This window comes from Euwallacea similis, chromosome 2, assembly GCF_039881205.1.
Source record: "Euwallacea similis isolate ESF13 chromosome 2, ESF131.1, whole genome shotgun sequence".
Classification (NCBI taxonomy): domain Eukaryota; kingdom Metazoa; phylum Arthropoda; class Insecta; order Coleoptera; family Curculionidae; genus Euwallacea; species Euwallacea similis.
In genome coordinates, this window is record NC_089610.1 from 6,337,516 (window position 1) to 6,351,626 (window position 14,111).

General features: G+C 35.2%; 4 protein-coding genes across 4 annotated transcripts; 3 read left to right on the forward strand and 1 right to left on the reverse strand.

The window, feature by feature from the left end:
- Positions 1 to 8: 8 nt before the first annotated feature.
- LOC136419393 (diphthine methyltransferase) lies at positions 9 to 1,391 on the forward strand. The gene is made up of 3 exons (XM_066405675.1): positions 9 to 231; positions 281 to 875; positions 1,004 to 1,391. Exons 1-3 carry the CDS (start codon positions 81 to 83, stop codon positions 1,389 to 1,391), a joined length of 1,134 nt encoding a protein of 377 aa, XP_066261772.1. The 5' UTR covers positions 9 to 80.
- A 419-nt stretch (positions 1,392 to 1,810) lies between these two features.
- Pif1 (Pif1 DNA helicase) lies at positions 1,811 to 5,417 on the forward strand. The gene is made up of 10 exons (XM_066401748.1): positions 1,811 to 2,166; positions 2,449 to 2,655; positions 2,920 to 3,137; positions 3,290 to 3,483; positions 3,535 to 3,778; positions 4,031 to 4,174; positions 4,271 to 4,377; positions 4,538 to 4,691; positions 4,819 to 5,005; positions 5,069 to 5,417. The coding sequence occupies exons 1-10, from the start codon at positions 1,865 to 1,867 to the stop codon at positions 5,235 to 5,237; spliced, it is 1,926 nt and encodes a 641-aa protein (XP_066257845.1). The 5' UTR covers positions 1,811 to 1,864; the 3' UTR covers positions 5,238 to 5,417.
- Positions 5,418 to 5,480: 63 nt separating this feature from the next.
- LOC136416525 (E3 ubiquitin-protein ligase UHRF1-like) lies at positions 5,481 to 10,323 on the reverse strand. The gene is made up of 12 exons (XM_066401734.1): positions 9,980 to 10,323; positions 9,456 to 9,674; positions 8,995 to 9,314; positions 8,748 to 8,903; positions 8,099 to 8,268; positions 7,691 to 7,874; positions 7,398 to 7,629; positions 7,222 to 7,309; positions 6,883 to 7,006; positions 6,549 to 6,831; positions 6,038 to 6,385; positions 5,481 to 5,937 (listed from the first exon to the last, which is right to left on the reverse strand). The coding sequence occupies exons 2-12, from the start codon at positions 9,615 to 9,617 to the stop codon at positions 5,773 to 5,775; spliced, it is 2,232 nt and encodes a 743-aa protein (XP_066257831.1). The 5' UTR covers positions 9,618 to 9,674; positions 9,980 to 10,323; the 3' UTR covers positions 5,481 to 5,772.
- A 211-nt stretch (positions 10,324 to 10,534) lies between these two features.
- Positions 10,535 to 13,665, forward strand: LOC136419164 (T-complex protein 11-like protein 1). The gene is made up of 9 exons (XM_066405346.1): positions 10,535 to 10,969; positions 11,543 to 11,816; positions 11,877 to 12,020; positions 12,141 to 12,260; positions 12,318 to 12,441; positions 12,545 to 12,692; positions 12,748 to 12,988; positions 13,100 to 13,229; positions 13,404 to 13,665. The coding sequence occupies exons 1-9, from the start codon at positions 10,854 to 10,856 to the stop codon at positions 13,604 to 13,606; spliced, it is 1,500 nt and encodes a 499-aa protein (XP_066261443.1). The 5' UTR covers positions 10,535 to 10,853; the 3' UTR covers positions 13,607 to 13,665.
- Positions 13,666 to 14,111: the final 446 nt, after the last annotated feature.

A 14,111-nucleotide genomic window follows, 5' to 3' on the forward strand; every position in this document is an offset into this window, starting at 1 on the left:
GTTTTTGATTACTTTGAGGTTAATTCAGGTTAGTAACCGTGTAGTGTGCGTGCGTATTTTATGTACCGCACCCCTAAATAATGGAGGCAGATGAATTTCCACTTGCAAAAACCACGGTAACAATCTTTAAGCATGATACAGTATATAGTGCCGATTCAGTTGAATGGTGTCCTCACAAACCCAATACCTCATTTTTCGTTTGTGGTAACTACCAATTGACAGAAGAAAAAGGTTGAAATTTGTCCAAGCCGTTAGTATCGTTCTCCATTGAAACTTGCAGGTGCTGAAGATCTAGAACCTTCAGAAAAACGACTGGGACGAATTTTGCTTTTCTCAGTCGACTTCTTTCGAGGTTTAGAATTGCACCAGACCATTGAGACTGCAGCTATACTTGACCAGAAATGGTGCCCCAATCAAATTGATAGTGTATCAATATTAGGAGTAGTTAATGCCAAGCGTTCGTTAGAAATCTATAAGTTACTCAACAGAAATCTTGAACTTGTAACAAAATTTCTTGTTACTGATGATAATAGTGAAACACTGATCTTATCCCTTGACTGGTCCAGTGGAAAATTTAACACTCAACAGCCCCAAATTATATGCAGTGACTCTAATGGAAATATCCATTTACTGCAACTAGCCAACAGTGAGCTGATTTTGCAAAAGACGTTGCATGCTCATGATTTCCAGGCTTGGATATGTGGTTTTAATTATTGGGATACTAATGTTTTCTTCAGTGGAGGGGATGACAGTGTTTTTTTAAAATTCGATCACAGATGTGGAGATTTGCCAGTAGCTAAAAACCGGTTGCATGAGGCCGGAGTTACTTCACTGCATTCAAACAAATCCAGAGAGTTTATAGTGGCTTCAGGAAGGTAGGTTGACTTTAGATTTGGTTGCATAATAAGTTGCTCAAATTTGAGCATAGAAATATTTTCTTAAAACCAATTAAATCACATGCTTTGAAGATATCATTTTGCTATAAGTGTATGGTCCTTTGCAGTTATGATGAATACGTGAGGCTTTGGGACGTAAGAACATTTAAAGTCCCATTAAGTAAACTGAAAATGCCTGGTCCTCTTTGGAGGCTCAAATGGGACCCTTTTTGTCAAAAGTTTCTGCTAGCTGCATGCATGTTGGGAGGGGTTCACATCATTCAAGCTAATGTACTAGATACCATGATGATATCTGACAGTTGCTATGAGCACAAAAATATTGCATATGGGGCGGATTGGTCATTTTTACAGCCAAAAGACACTGACAAGTTTCCACACAAAGGAAATGTGGTGTTCGGTTCCTGTTCTTTTTATGATCATTTGTTGTGTGTTAGTGCGGCTGTCTGTGATTTTAATTCGGATTTTCATAAGGATACGTGTACAACTAATAAATAATATAAAAAGAAATATGTTGTTTTTTTGCATCCTATCCGAAGCCTACAAAATACCTATGGGAGGTCAGAGGCTTTCATCTCTAGTGACGCATTTAATAAAATGGAAAAGTTTCCAGTAACATTGAAATGGGTGTTTTCATGCAAGTGCGAGATCACATTAACGTCAGCAGACCCTTTGTGATGAACAGTTATTGCAGGACTAAGATAATCAGTGAGAGAAACTGCCCTCTCCAAGCGTTCGATCATCATATTATTTCTGTCTAACCTTTGTCCCTCCGTTCTGCGAGCGCAAAAACGAATGTTGTCAATGGCACGTGTGTTTGTTGTGATTTGTGACATATGTGTCACTAATATTTGATACGTCAATGATTTACAGTTAATTTAAAGCGGTTTTACTGTTTGTTTCATATATATATTTTTAAGTACGTTTGTTGCGTTTATTTTTGTCAAATTTACAGTTAGATAAAGATAAAAATGAATAGTGAAGCATCCTTGTCCTGTGAGGTGAACATACAGTGGTTAAACAAGCAAGGAATGATTCAAAAGAAACTTGCAAATAAGCAGGCAGCATTGCGGATTTTACGGGGTGCCAATCATGAGATTTTTATTGAAGCTACATCTGAGAAAGCGGCACCTGTAAAGCTGAACTTTGAAAAAGATGCGCAAGTACATAATAAATTTATGAAAGAAGGAAAATCCTCAATTCAATTCCCATCCCAAAGTGCCACTCTCTTTATTTCAAATGCACCACCAGAGAAGCTGAAGGCATTTCTAAAGTAAGATAATGATAAATTAATAGTAAAAGTGCTCATAATTTTTTTAAGCTGAAACTCTGACTTTTTTGTAAATAAATATTTAGTACTGTAGTATGAAATGGTGTTCTGTTTTCCATCAAATTTTGCTTTTGTGCTATGATAAACAATTTTCAATATATGGCTTACCTAGCCTTTTTAACTTATCCTTCAATGCAATATATCCTGAAAGTGAGAAGTTATGGTCAGCAATGTATTGATTAGGGCCTAAAATACAAACTACTTGAGAAAGTGTATTATTTTTAGAATAATTTTTATTAAGATGGCCAATGGAAAGCCAAATGTAAAACCAAACACACTGTTACGAACAAAAATGCTTTCTAAATCTAATCAATTTGAGGAAATATCTCCTATTGCCAACAATGAAGCAGAGAATGCTTTTAGGAAAGCACATGGGAAATCAACCACCAGCACTCCATCCCCTTTGACCAAGAGAAAAAGGAAACTTGAAAGGTAAACTAAACATAAAATATTATGGAAATAGTAGGATCCTATAGAGGCTGGTTGTCACCTGAATTTCACTTATACATTCCCTCTGCTGCAAACTAGCTAAATTGTTCTGTCATATTTTGTAAAGAATTCTAGAATGGTGATGGCTGTACTGTAATAAAGCGCAGTTTGACAAAATTTCTAAATTCAATTGAGGATTCACCAATTATTCAAGAAATGATTAGTGATACGCTATAAAAAGAACTATTTAAATCTAATTGTTTTTAGATCTAGTTTAGATAAGGCTCCTGCAGCTAAGAAGTTGTATTCAGGTTCACCAATTCCAGATAACCCTCTAGATATTGAGCAGAAGGATGTTTTGAATGCTTGCTTATCTGGACAGAATGTATTTTTCACAGGGAGTGCTGGAACTGGAAAAAGTTACCTGATTAAAAGGATAATTGGGGCTTTACCGCCTGACGTAACAGTGGTAACTGCTTCAACAGGTAAAATCACATCTGAACAATTGCATACAGGTTTTTCCATCATTGTTTAATGTATTTCCCAGACACACACCCTGTATAGTTTAAGTTACTTCTTGTTTTTCCGATTTCCGATCCGGCGTTTTTAATCTTCATAGTACTGTACACCATTTTAGGTGTTGCAGCTTGTCAGATAGGAGGAATAACTTTGCACCAGTTTGCTGGTATTGGTGGTGGTGACGCAACAATTGAACAAAGTATTAAATTAGCCTCAAAACCCCCGACAGTGACCATTTGGCGGAAGTGTAAACACTTAATTATTGATGAAATTTCCATGGTGGATGGATCATACTTTGAAAAAATTGAAGAGGTGGGCATTTTATTTTTATGAAAAGTGCATACCATTTTTGTTAATTTCCAGGTTTCTCGAAAAATCCGAAGAAACGATAAACCGTTCGGTGGCATTCAGCTAATACTCTGCGGGGACTTTTTTCAATTGCCTCCAGTGACTAAGCCCATGCCAGGTGAAAAAGTGGCTGCGCCACCAAAATTTTGCTTTCAAACGAGATCGTGGAGAAATTGTATGCTGAACACGTTTGAACTTAAACAAGTTCATAGACAGACTGATAACAAATTTATTACTATTTTGAATAAAATTAGAATAGGTAAGAAAATGTTGCAGGTGCTTCAGCACCTTTGTAGTGCTAAGAACAAGGGAAATTTTGAATCAAAATGCGCTTGTTCTGTATACATCAAAACAGTAATTTAGTTCGGTTAAAGATAAGATAAACTACTTTTTCAAGTTGGGAGTTTGCTCTTGGACTTACAGGGATAGTCTAAGTACCCTTAATGTCTCCGAGAACGAACGTGTGACGAATTCAAATACATGTACTAAACAGTTTTTGTTTTCATTCCAGGTAAAGTTGACGAGGATGTAGTAAACGCCTTAGCGGCTACTTCAAAACAGAAAATTGAAATTGATGGCATTTTAGCTACCAGATTATGTTCCCATACTAAGGACGCCGATATTATTAATGTATCAAAGCTCCGAGCCTTAACAGGTTAGGCTACAAAGTATTTAATATTTATTATCCATTAGCTATATATCTATTATCCAAATAAATTTATTATTACACACGCTATGTAATGACTTTTAGGAGAAGCCAAGGTTTTCGAATCGGAAGATTCTGTAATCGGTACATCTAAAATACTAGACAATCAAACACCGGTTCCAGGTCGTTTAGAGTTGAAAGTTGGAGCCCAAGTAAGTGATGGTTTATTAATCAGTATCAGATTACGTGGTATCGATTTTTAGGTGAAAAACGTTACTATCTGATGTCTTGATTCGTTTTTTACATATAAAATAGAAAAATGGAAAATTTATATACATTAAAACATTTTTTCATCATTCATCAATATTTTAGGTAATGCTGCTGAAAAATATCAATGTGTCTGCAGGTCTTGTTAATGGTGCTAGAGGAGTAATAAAAGAATTCAGAAATGGGCTTCCTCTTGTGCAATTCAGAAATAGAAAGGAATACTTGGCTCAACGGGAACAATGGATTATTAAGACTGCTGGTATGTTCCTATTATTTATCTATTCTATACATTTTCTCATTTCATTCATAAGATGTATGAAATGTTCTTAGAATCAGATGCATATTTGAAAAGTCGGATATGTGTATGCTATTAGGTACTGTTTCAGGTGGTGCTTCTTTAGGAAGAAAGCAAGTACCGCTGAAATTAGCTTGGGCATTCTCAATTCACAAATCGCAAGGCTTGACTCTTGATTGTGTAGAAATGTCGCTCGGCCGAGTATTCGAGGCCGGCCAAGCCTATGTCGCTTTGAGCCGATCTCAAAGTTTAGAATCTCTGAGAGTCTTAGATTTTAAGTGAGTGTTTCAATTTTGTTCTAAAATACTAATTTATTTATTATAAAATCAATTCGCTTCTAGGTCCAATCAAGTGTGGGCCAATCCCGACGTTTTAACTTTCTACAGAACGCTGGATCAAACTCGAATTATTCCTTTGGGAGGGAGCATTGTTGTAAACAAAACACTCAAGAAAAATAAATCAGTTAAGTCAAAATTACTTATGGGGAAGCCGATTGTGACGATTAGTTGACCTCCGATCGTGTCGATTGAACGTGCAAGGTTGTTGAGATTTTAATAGGTAAAATTTAACAGGTCATAGGGCTCGCAAAAATAAAAAGATAAGTTGATTTGAACTTGTATGATTTAAGGCTTTGTTGTTCATATACAGGGCATTAAACTTTGATATTTCATTTTGGTTTTGTCTATAGTTCCTAAATTTTTGAGATTATTTAATGAAATCTTCCAAGTTACTAAAAATAAACATCTCAAATAGTACAAAAATATAAAAGGTTATATTAACAAACAAATAGGATTACAGTGACGACTTACAGCAAGACTATGCCATACGCATATGATAATATAAAACCAAAAAAATTATCTAAAGATTCGTAACTTAAATAGCCTGCATAAAGGAATAATACTACTTCCTATTTTTTATTATTTACAAAATGGTAGACAATGAAATGTTGAGTCCTTGTGTGTTTTCTAGATCTATGCAAAATGTTATACAACTTGAAGAATTTACAATACAATGGCACATATCAAACACTAGTCAACTACTAATTTCAGTTGGATCCATATCCAGGGAACAGTAAGTTCAATGCCGTTTGCAATTTTTCGTTTTTATATTGATTCGCTACGAAAGAATTCTTTTTGCCTAATTTCTCACGGCAATGTGGGCATTCATATTCTTCGTCAGAACTGTGCTTAATGCTATCTTCCAAGCAATTCTGAAAAGTAACATACAAACGCATGAATGTATATTCGTAGGAAACATTCGTCTACGCACGATTGATACTTAGATAATTAACAATTCAAAACATTACTCACCTTACAGAAAGTGTGCCCACATTTCAAAGTAAGTGGATTGAATATTAACTCGATGCAAATTATACATTTAAACACTTCCTCCACTTTTTCAAGGAATTCCTTTTTCCCTTCATTCACCATTGCTTTGCAATCGGTCCAGAGTTTTTTGTTGATAGTGTCCTCGTCGATAGCTTTTGAAGTGTCTGCGTCGAGCTCGAATTTGTTAATCTTTTTCTTTTTGTTAAATATCTCCACTAAATCAATTACAGCGGATTTCCTTTTTTTACCTCTTTTAGGTGTATTTGGATTATTATTTTCCTGTTCCTTCTTGCGTTTCGCCTCCACCATTTGTAAGTATCCTTCTGGGTACTAAAGATTGAATAACATGTTTAAATGTAAAACAAAAACACTTCTTTCACGATTTAAATTCAAATTTAGCTCTTGTCGCAATGGAGAAACCCATTGGTGGTTCTTAAGTCCCCATCCGACATATTAATATTGTTATATTTCTAAAAAATAAAATGTTACTTACAATCATGTCGTATTGTTTGCCTCCCTTCTCCCATGGCGCTGGTGCCGGGTCGTCTCTTCTAAGCAAATACCTCCACACTAAATGTCCGGACTTTCCTTTTTCAGGATAATATTTTACTACTTTGTAAAGTCCATCGTATCTAAAACCATCTTCAGGAGCGTATTTCGAGTGTTTTGCTAGTTTATAGCTTCGTACTACTCGAACTGGCTTGCCGCCCTTCCAGTTTTCTGCATTCGCACCATTTTTGTCGTCAAATTTGGCATTACAATTCAATGCTAACGCTCTGCAACAAACGAGTTAAATAAATTATTATTTATTGGTTACAACGTATTACTTATTAGTTCTGGTAAGCTCTTGATCACAACTTTGATTACTGGTTCGCTTGTTTCCCGAAAGATCCCGTCCTCCAGAACCGGTATATAAGAATTCGTTTCCATAATCCACGTCATCTTCATAACCTGAAATGTAAAAAACACGCTTGTTTGATTTTAGATCAGAGGATTTTATAACCAGTTTATATCAGGCGATTTACTGCTGTTGCTAAATCACCTAGTCTTATAGTATATAAATCGCTTATGCGCCAATTATTAGATTTAAGCTTTTGATAAGTCGACTATTAACGAATTATTAGTAGAACTGATTCCAGTGTAATGGCATTGTCTACTATGATTACCTCCTGAAAGAACTACACTGTAAGCACAATCAGACTCTTGTCCATGCATGCCGGCAACTGGCGGTCTGTGAACTCCTGATTCTGATACCTGAAAAAAGATGTACTGTGTATTGATCATGTACAAGTTCATTTTTTGTTTTAACTGCAGGCTAATGGTTGGTAAACAACCAACATACCCCAATCCGAAATTTCCAAGAAAATCCAACTTCAACTCCTGGAATAGATCCCACATGCGACTTTGACACTTTGTCGTTCGTTTTTGCTAAACCTGCACAAGCCATGCCTCTGCCCCAGTCTCGTTTTGAATCAGTCTTGTTGCTAGGCATATTTTGTCGCTTTTTACTGATTTTTAACTTCTCGCCCGCTTTCACTATCGATGAGTCATCGGTCTTGCATGAAGGACAATACCTGAATAATTTGATTTAATAAAGATCTAGGAAAATTAGTAACTTCTCTTGGTTATACATACCAATCGTCCTCCGGAACTACTTCCATCGGTGGATCTAGACAATTAGTATGATATCCTAGGTCACATTCATCACATAGAATAATTTTATCCCAATCTTGCTTTCCACCACAAATATGGCATCCACAATGCTTACAATACTTTTTTTTGTCATCTTTGCAGTTGTTGCAGTGGTAGGGGTATTTTCCTTTAAACAGAATATGGCAAAATTAGTAGAGAATATTTCTTCGCCCTCTAGTTCTCGCCTTGCAAATGTAGCTGTATTACTGAGTTTACACAAATGTAAATCTGAGCTAATCACAGACAGTTGTATGTTCAAGGCGAACTAGAGGTTGGTAATTTCGTATTAACACATAATCTAGGGGATAACACAGGGTTCTACACACAGCGAGAGTAACCTAAATTACTTACTTTTTGTCAATTTAGGAGGATGTTCGCTTCTTTCGTTTAGCAATGAAGGCTTCTCTATCCTCATACATTCCTGAATAAATTTAATATTACAATTGTCGATTGGTTCGCCACCGATATAGATAGTTCCAATAATATCGACACTGCCAACTTTTGTTATATTGAAATCATACCTAATGAAATTATATCATACTGACAACTTGTAAAGCGTCTTCATCTCATTTTGTCCTACATTTTATTCAAAATTTGGAAGCAACTATCTGACTGAATATCGAATGAATATGAATATCTATAAGATTGTTTTCGGTGCGATTCGCACATTTGATCGCCAATGGTAGGTAACACCGAAATGACACACTGTACACCTATACTATATAAGGTCCCGTTTTACGAACCTCACCATTGAGATTTCGTTTAACTTAAGGGATGCAGGGTCAGTTAAATTAGGGCAAAGTTACGCGATTTAAAGCTTAATAAGTATACGTTTTCAGATCGGTTCCAAAAAAAATGAAAAAACGCGATTTCACGGATATTGAAAAAATTATTAGCAGCACTGCCGAGTTGAAAATGTATTCTTACCAAGTTTCAAATTGTGAAATACAAATGGTGGGGCTCGTAAAACGCGCAACCTGTATGTTAATTTATTTAATACCAAAGTCCTCGTTCCCTAGGAGAGTCAATGTTGAAATTTGCTAGGACAGTCATTCCTGGTTTCAACTCAGGTATTTTATATGTATAGTAACTTCTAGGGCGAATATTACCACACTGAGCATCCTCCTCAAACGGAATAACAGATGAATGCTCTGCACTGGAATGAAGAGATACTGGTTACTAATAAACGTCATATTGGGTGTTTATGCCACAGGGTGAAGAAAAATATCCTTTTTACACTTACCTACCTTTTTATTTTAAAAATTAACTTTGACTCATCAAAAGATTCATCTCCTTTCAGTAATATTTTGTCTATTATTCCTTCATACCAAGCTCCTGAATCTAATAATTTAACATCAATGGGATCACCTACTTTATAATACTGTGATTCTGAATCAATCAGCTTTTCATTGCTATCTTTTTCAGTGATGCTTTCAGATTTATTATCCTGAACAACAGGCGTGCATGGAACATTTTTGCCAGCTTCTGCTATGATGTGTCTTTTCATCACAACAACTACATCATTTTGTATCACAGAATAGTCATTCAAAATTTGACCATCAACTAACTAAAAGTAAGAAAAAATGCATGAGATTAGCCAAGTGATGTATGAAACATACATCAATTTTTAACTCTATTGCTTTTTGGATCATAGAATGTGACATGGATATGGTGATGGAATGGGCAACTCTGTGCATTAAATACTTACTTCTTTCCCCTTATAAAATAGTCGCTGTAGCTTGGGCTCCAGGCCAATTTCTTCTTCAATTAACATTCTCAGTTCCTCTATAGGTGTCACTTTTGATAAAGGAATAATACATTCTCTTTTTGATTTATCTTCCAACCAGTCAGCTTTAATTCGAATATACATCTTATTCCAATATCTTCAACTTCTTTATGTTAGTAAATGACTTTTGTGAAGATCAATCTACAAGAATTACCAAACACTAATTGTTTGTTATCATGTGCATTTACATCATCGTGTAATGAATATCATGTGACACTCTTCCATGGCAGAATTTGAACAAACAAAAAGAATAAAAATTTAGTTAATTAAAAGAAAGTCCCAAAAACATACAGCATGTCAACGATGGTGTGTAAATAGATGCATGCCTTTCCATATACACTTTTCCACCCACTAATAATGAAGGAATAGCAAGATTACAAGTCCAGCTTGAAACATATAGAGTACTAATCAAGATTCCTTACACATATCTCTAACTATATACTCACACTTCTCTTCTAATGCTTCCGCACTGCAGTAATAATGTAAACTTAGATAAGAAATAGGTACTTATTAAATTAATCTTTCAGTTTCCACTGCACAATAAATTCCACCTTCTGGCTTAACATTTAACAAATCATAATTGTGCCCAACACATTGGATCAAACGATAAATTCAATATTTAAAATGTCTGCATCTTGAATCCAGCACAGTATCAACAAATAGAAATATGAAACCTCACTTCAAGAGAAGTTTAATTAGATATAAAAAATAACAAATTATCTGACAAATGCTTGAAAAGTACTGAAATCTCATGTAGAGTCAATTGGCGGGAACTGGGTTTACAAAGAAACTAAGCATTAACCTATAACCTGAAGTTAAGCTAAATTTATATTTTTTCTGGATTGCAATAGCATCTCGTCGTAGCAGGGGCGTTCTGCCACACAGATCTCATGTGCCACAGACGGTACTACACGGAAAAAATAAATCATCGCACTGCTCATTCGCGAATGTCGTTACGTTAACTTCCTTTTACTTCAACTGTCTAAAACTGCTGTTAATGTCAGTTTTATTTACAAAATTTCTAGTGAAGTGAAAAGAAGAAAAATTTAGTAAAATGGTTGAGAAATTAAGAAAACGAATAACCAAAATTTATTAACAGCAATAAATAATGTGTATATAAAAATCTACGCCAGGCTCTGGTTGAGAATTAAGAACTAGACAGCCTTGACGATTGCTTGAGTCATTGAGATCCTGTTGCACTGTTTTTCCCTTTTTTGTCTGATATTTGAAATCCTTTGTTTAAGAAACGCCTCATAAAGAAAGGAGGAAAAGATACATCTAGTAGTGCGTGTTCTGTGCTTATACATTTATCAATTTATCATGAGTAATGAGAAAAGTGCTCCCCAGGATATCAGTGGGTCTGATAGAATTCGAACCACTAGTGAATGCTCTGTGGCTAGTGATGACGGTGGAGCCTCAAATTTTGCTGGCAACAGGTATGTTACTTTTTTTTAACAACAGGTAGATATTTGAAGTTTAAAAGCCTGTGCAGTGCAAGCAGGTAATTCAATAATTCATACCCTCCTCAGGCCACAACATTTATTTTTAGAGTATTTTTCTTTATTTAGCGTGAGTCAGAAGCTCAAATTACCCAGGTACTCACGTAAACATTATGAAGTACAGGTGGTTTATTGCATAAGGAACAATTAGGAGAACATTGTTTAATTTAGATTTTTTTTTTGTTATAGCATCATTTGGAGAGAAACACCACTTTTATATCAATGTTGCAATTTATATCTAATCATAACTGCACTGTATACAAGGTGATTCACATGACACACATTATTTTGAAAAACTAAAAAAGAGAACTTCCTTAAATCTGGTAGAGATATGGTCATAGTAGGTTATATTTTACTTTAGATATATGATGATTTCAGCTCTCTTTAGGTACCAACTTTTGGCTCATTAAATGCCTACCAATAAATTTTTATATCCGCACATTAAAAAAAAATCACTTCCTTAAACTTACAAGTCATAAGGTTGTAAGTGCTTATTTTGGCGGTTTTTAGGCAGCGAACTACATCACAAACATTCATGGTTGCGAGTGGTCTGACAGCTGCCTCTCCCCCCAAATTCGTATCATTGGAAGAAATTATGCAAGCTGCTAATGGAATGAGGGATATGAATTTGGTCCACCAGATTGTTGTAGATGAGAATTTTCGCCTTGAAAAAGCAGACCCTGAACCAAATGCATTTCAGAAAGCTATAAAAGATACTATGCATAAGGCATTTTGGGACGTCTTAAGGCATGAACTCTCTAGAGATCCTCCTTCCTATAATCAGGTTTGTTCAATTGTGTTGAATAACTGTGTAGTCTATTTTATGTTTTAATATTTCTTTAAGGCATTTACCTTGTTAGAGGAAGTTAAGCAGATTCTGCTTGATCTTCTGCTTCCTCAACATACCAAAATAAGACAACAAATACTGGAAGTTCTGGACATTCCACTGATCAAACAACAGGCAGAACAAGGCATTCTGGATTTCAAGGTAGGTATGTTGAGTATAGGAAAGGGGTTGTTTACAAGACTATGAGCACTTTGGTGTTGTCTAATATGATTCTGGATAGAGGTAAATTCTCTTTACTGACCTAAAATTAAATATTTTCAGTATTATGCAAATTACATAATATCCATAATGGCCAAAATGTGTGCCCAAATCCGAGATGAAAAGATACAACAGCTTAGAGAGACAGTGGACATTGTTGGAGTGTATAAAGGAATACTGGAGGTTAGCATAAATTTTTATATTTTATAAATGCTGAAACTAATGAGGCCCATATTTAAGACTTTGGAACTAATGCAGCTGGACATGGCTAATTTTGCCTTGCAAATCATTAAGCCTGACATCATAAATCATAGTGTGGAACTTGAGAGAGAAAAGTTTACAAAATATTTGGCGGTGCAACCAGGTACATATAATGAGTTTGACTATTTTAGACATTTTTGTCACTTAAAGTCTAAAACCATCCAAATTATTACACTTCCTTTGAATATATTATTTATATTATGCAGATGGCTTGGAGCACACCAGAAGGTGGTTGCTGCAGCATATAAAGACAAGTGAACCTGTTCCTGCAGCTGTCGAGTATGAAAAGTTCATCAGAACATGCTCAAAGCGAGCTTTTACTTCGGCTTGCATTGACTTACTGGATTGGGACAAGTTGGATATTGAGATACAAATATTTGTCTAGAAAGCATTAATTTGCCATTTTTAGGAGCAAACCTTACCCGGAAACTTTTATCTTGGACGAGGAACGACTTTACGATTTGCAAATTAGAACGTTTCGACTTGTGGCTATCGCCACTGTTATGTTGGTGACGTTAAGTAATTCCGGCCCTGACGTGGAATCTATTAATGCATTTAAACGATTATTGAAAGATCACATAACAATACTTTTGCAAAACGTTACTGCTGACAAAGACCTGATTGCTGTGCTACCTAACGTTGCTGAACAAGTTAGTAACTAATTATTTGAAGATTTAATTCGATGTAAAGTATTTATGATAGGAAAAAAGCTAAAAATGTGAGGGATATTACAAATAATTCTTCTGGTAATTGAATTTAAGGTTATTAACGACGTCAAAGAGGTTCAACAAAAACACAATTTACCAGTGATGGGGACCACTCAACAAACCATGTTAAAAGAGCTTATAAATGATATAGGAAAAGAGGACCATAAGGTTAAATTGATAGTCAGTAAGTAGCAGTTATATCTTATCGTTTAAGCCGCTAATATTTATGTTGATTGTTCACTCGCCCCCCGCCCGTCCTCAAAATTACTAACTTAAATTGATAAGCCATATTGCATGGAAAAATTAGAAAAACTTTATTATTTTATGTATCACATCTTAAATTTAATTTCTTTTTCAGAGCAGCGCGTCAAAGAGTTTTACCTTGATATTATTGAATCAGCAACAGCTGCTCCACAGAAAGTACCAACAGGTCTGACGGCATTTCAAAGTGAGCTAACTGCCATTGCCGGACAATTTCTAAGGATAGTTTCACACAACAGCACCGTGTTCTGCATTTATTATTACGACATCATAGCTGCCGCTTTGCCTAAGTCGTCTTAAGATATTGTTTTATTTATAACCACTAATTTATTAATCGCTTCAATATACACTGTTAACAATTTTTTTTATTTGTTGTTTAATATAACTTGACTCTAAATTCACCCTTAATGCAAATACGAAACTCTACTCCTTTGGGCAGTGCGAATTACTCAGCTTCGTTCAAAGCAAGACACTGTCCATTTACTACAGAGAAGATTCATTAATACATTATACAAGGTACCCCACTGGGAATGAGAAGATTTATGATGTACTATGGAAAAACCATATCTAAGGAAAAATCTAAAAATTGTGTTACTAAAGTTGTTGAGGTCATTTTAACTAAAGTAAAGTATGATCACAAAGAAATCTCAAGTAGACGTTTCCGGGCAAAAGAAGTTGCGGGAGCAGAAAAACAATGATTTACTTAAATATCAAATACTTACTTTACGTTAAGAAATTGCATCTGGTATGTATGGTGGTTCCGACGATGCCATATTTCTATGTTTGGCGGATGGTGAAGTGTCAA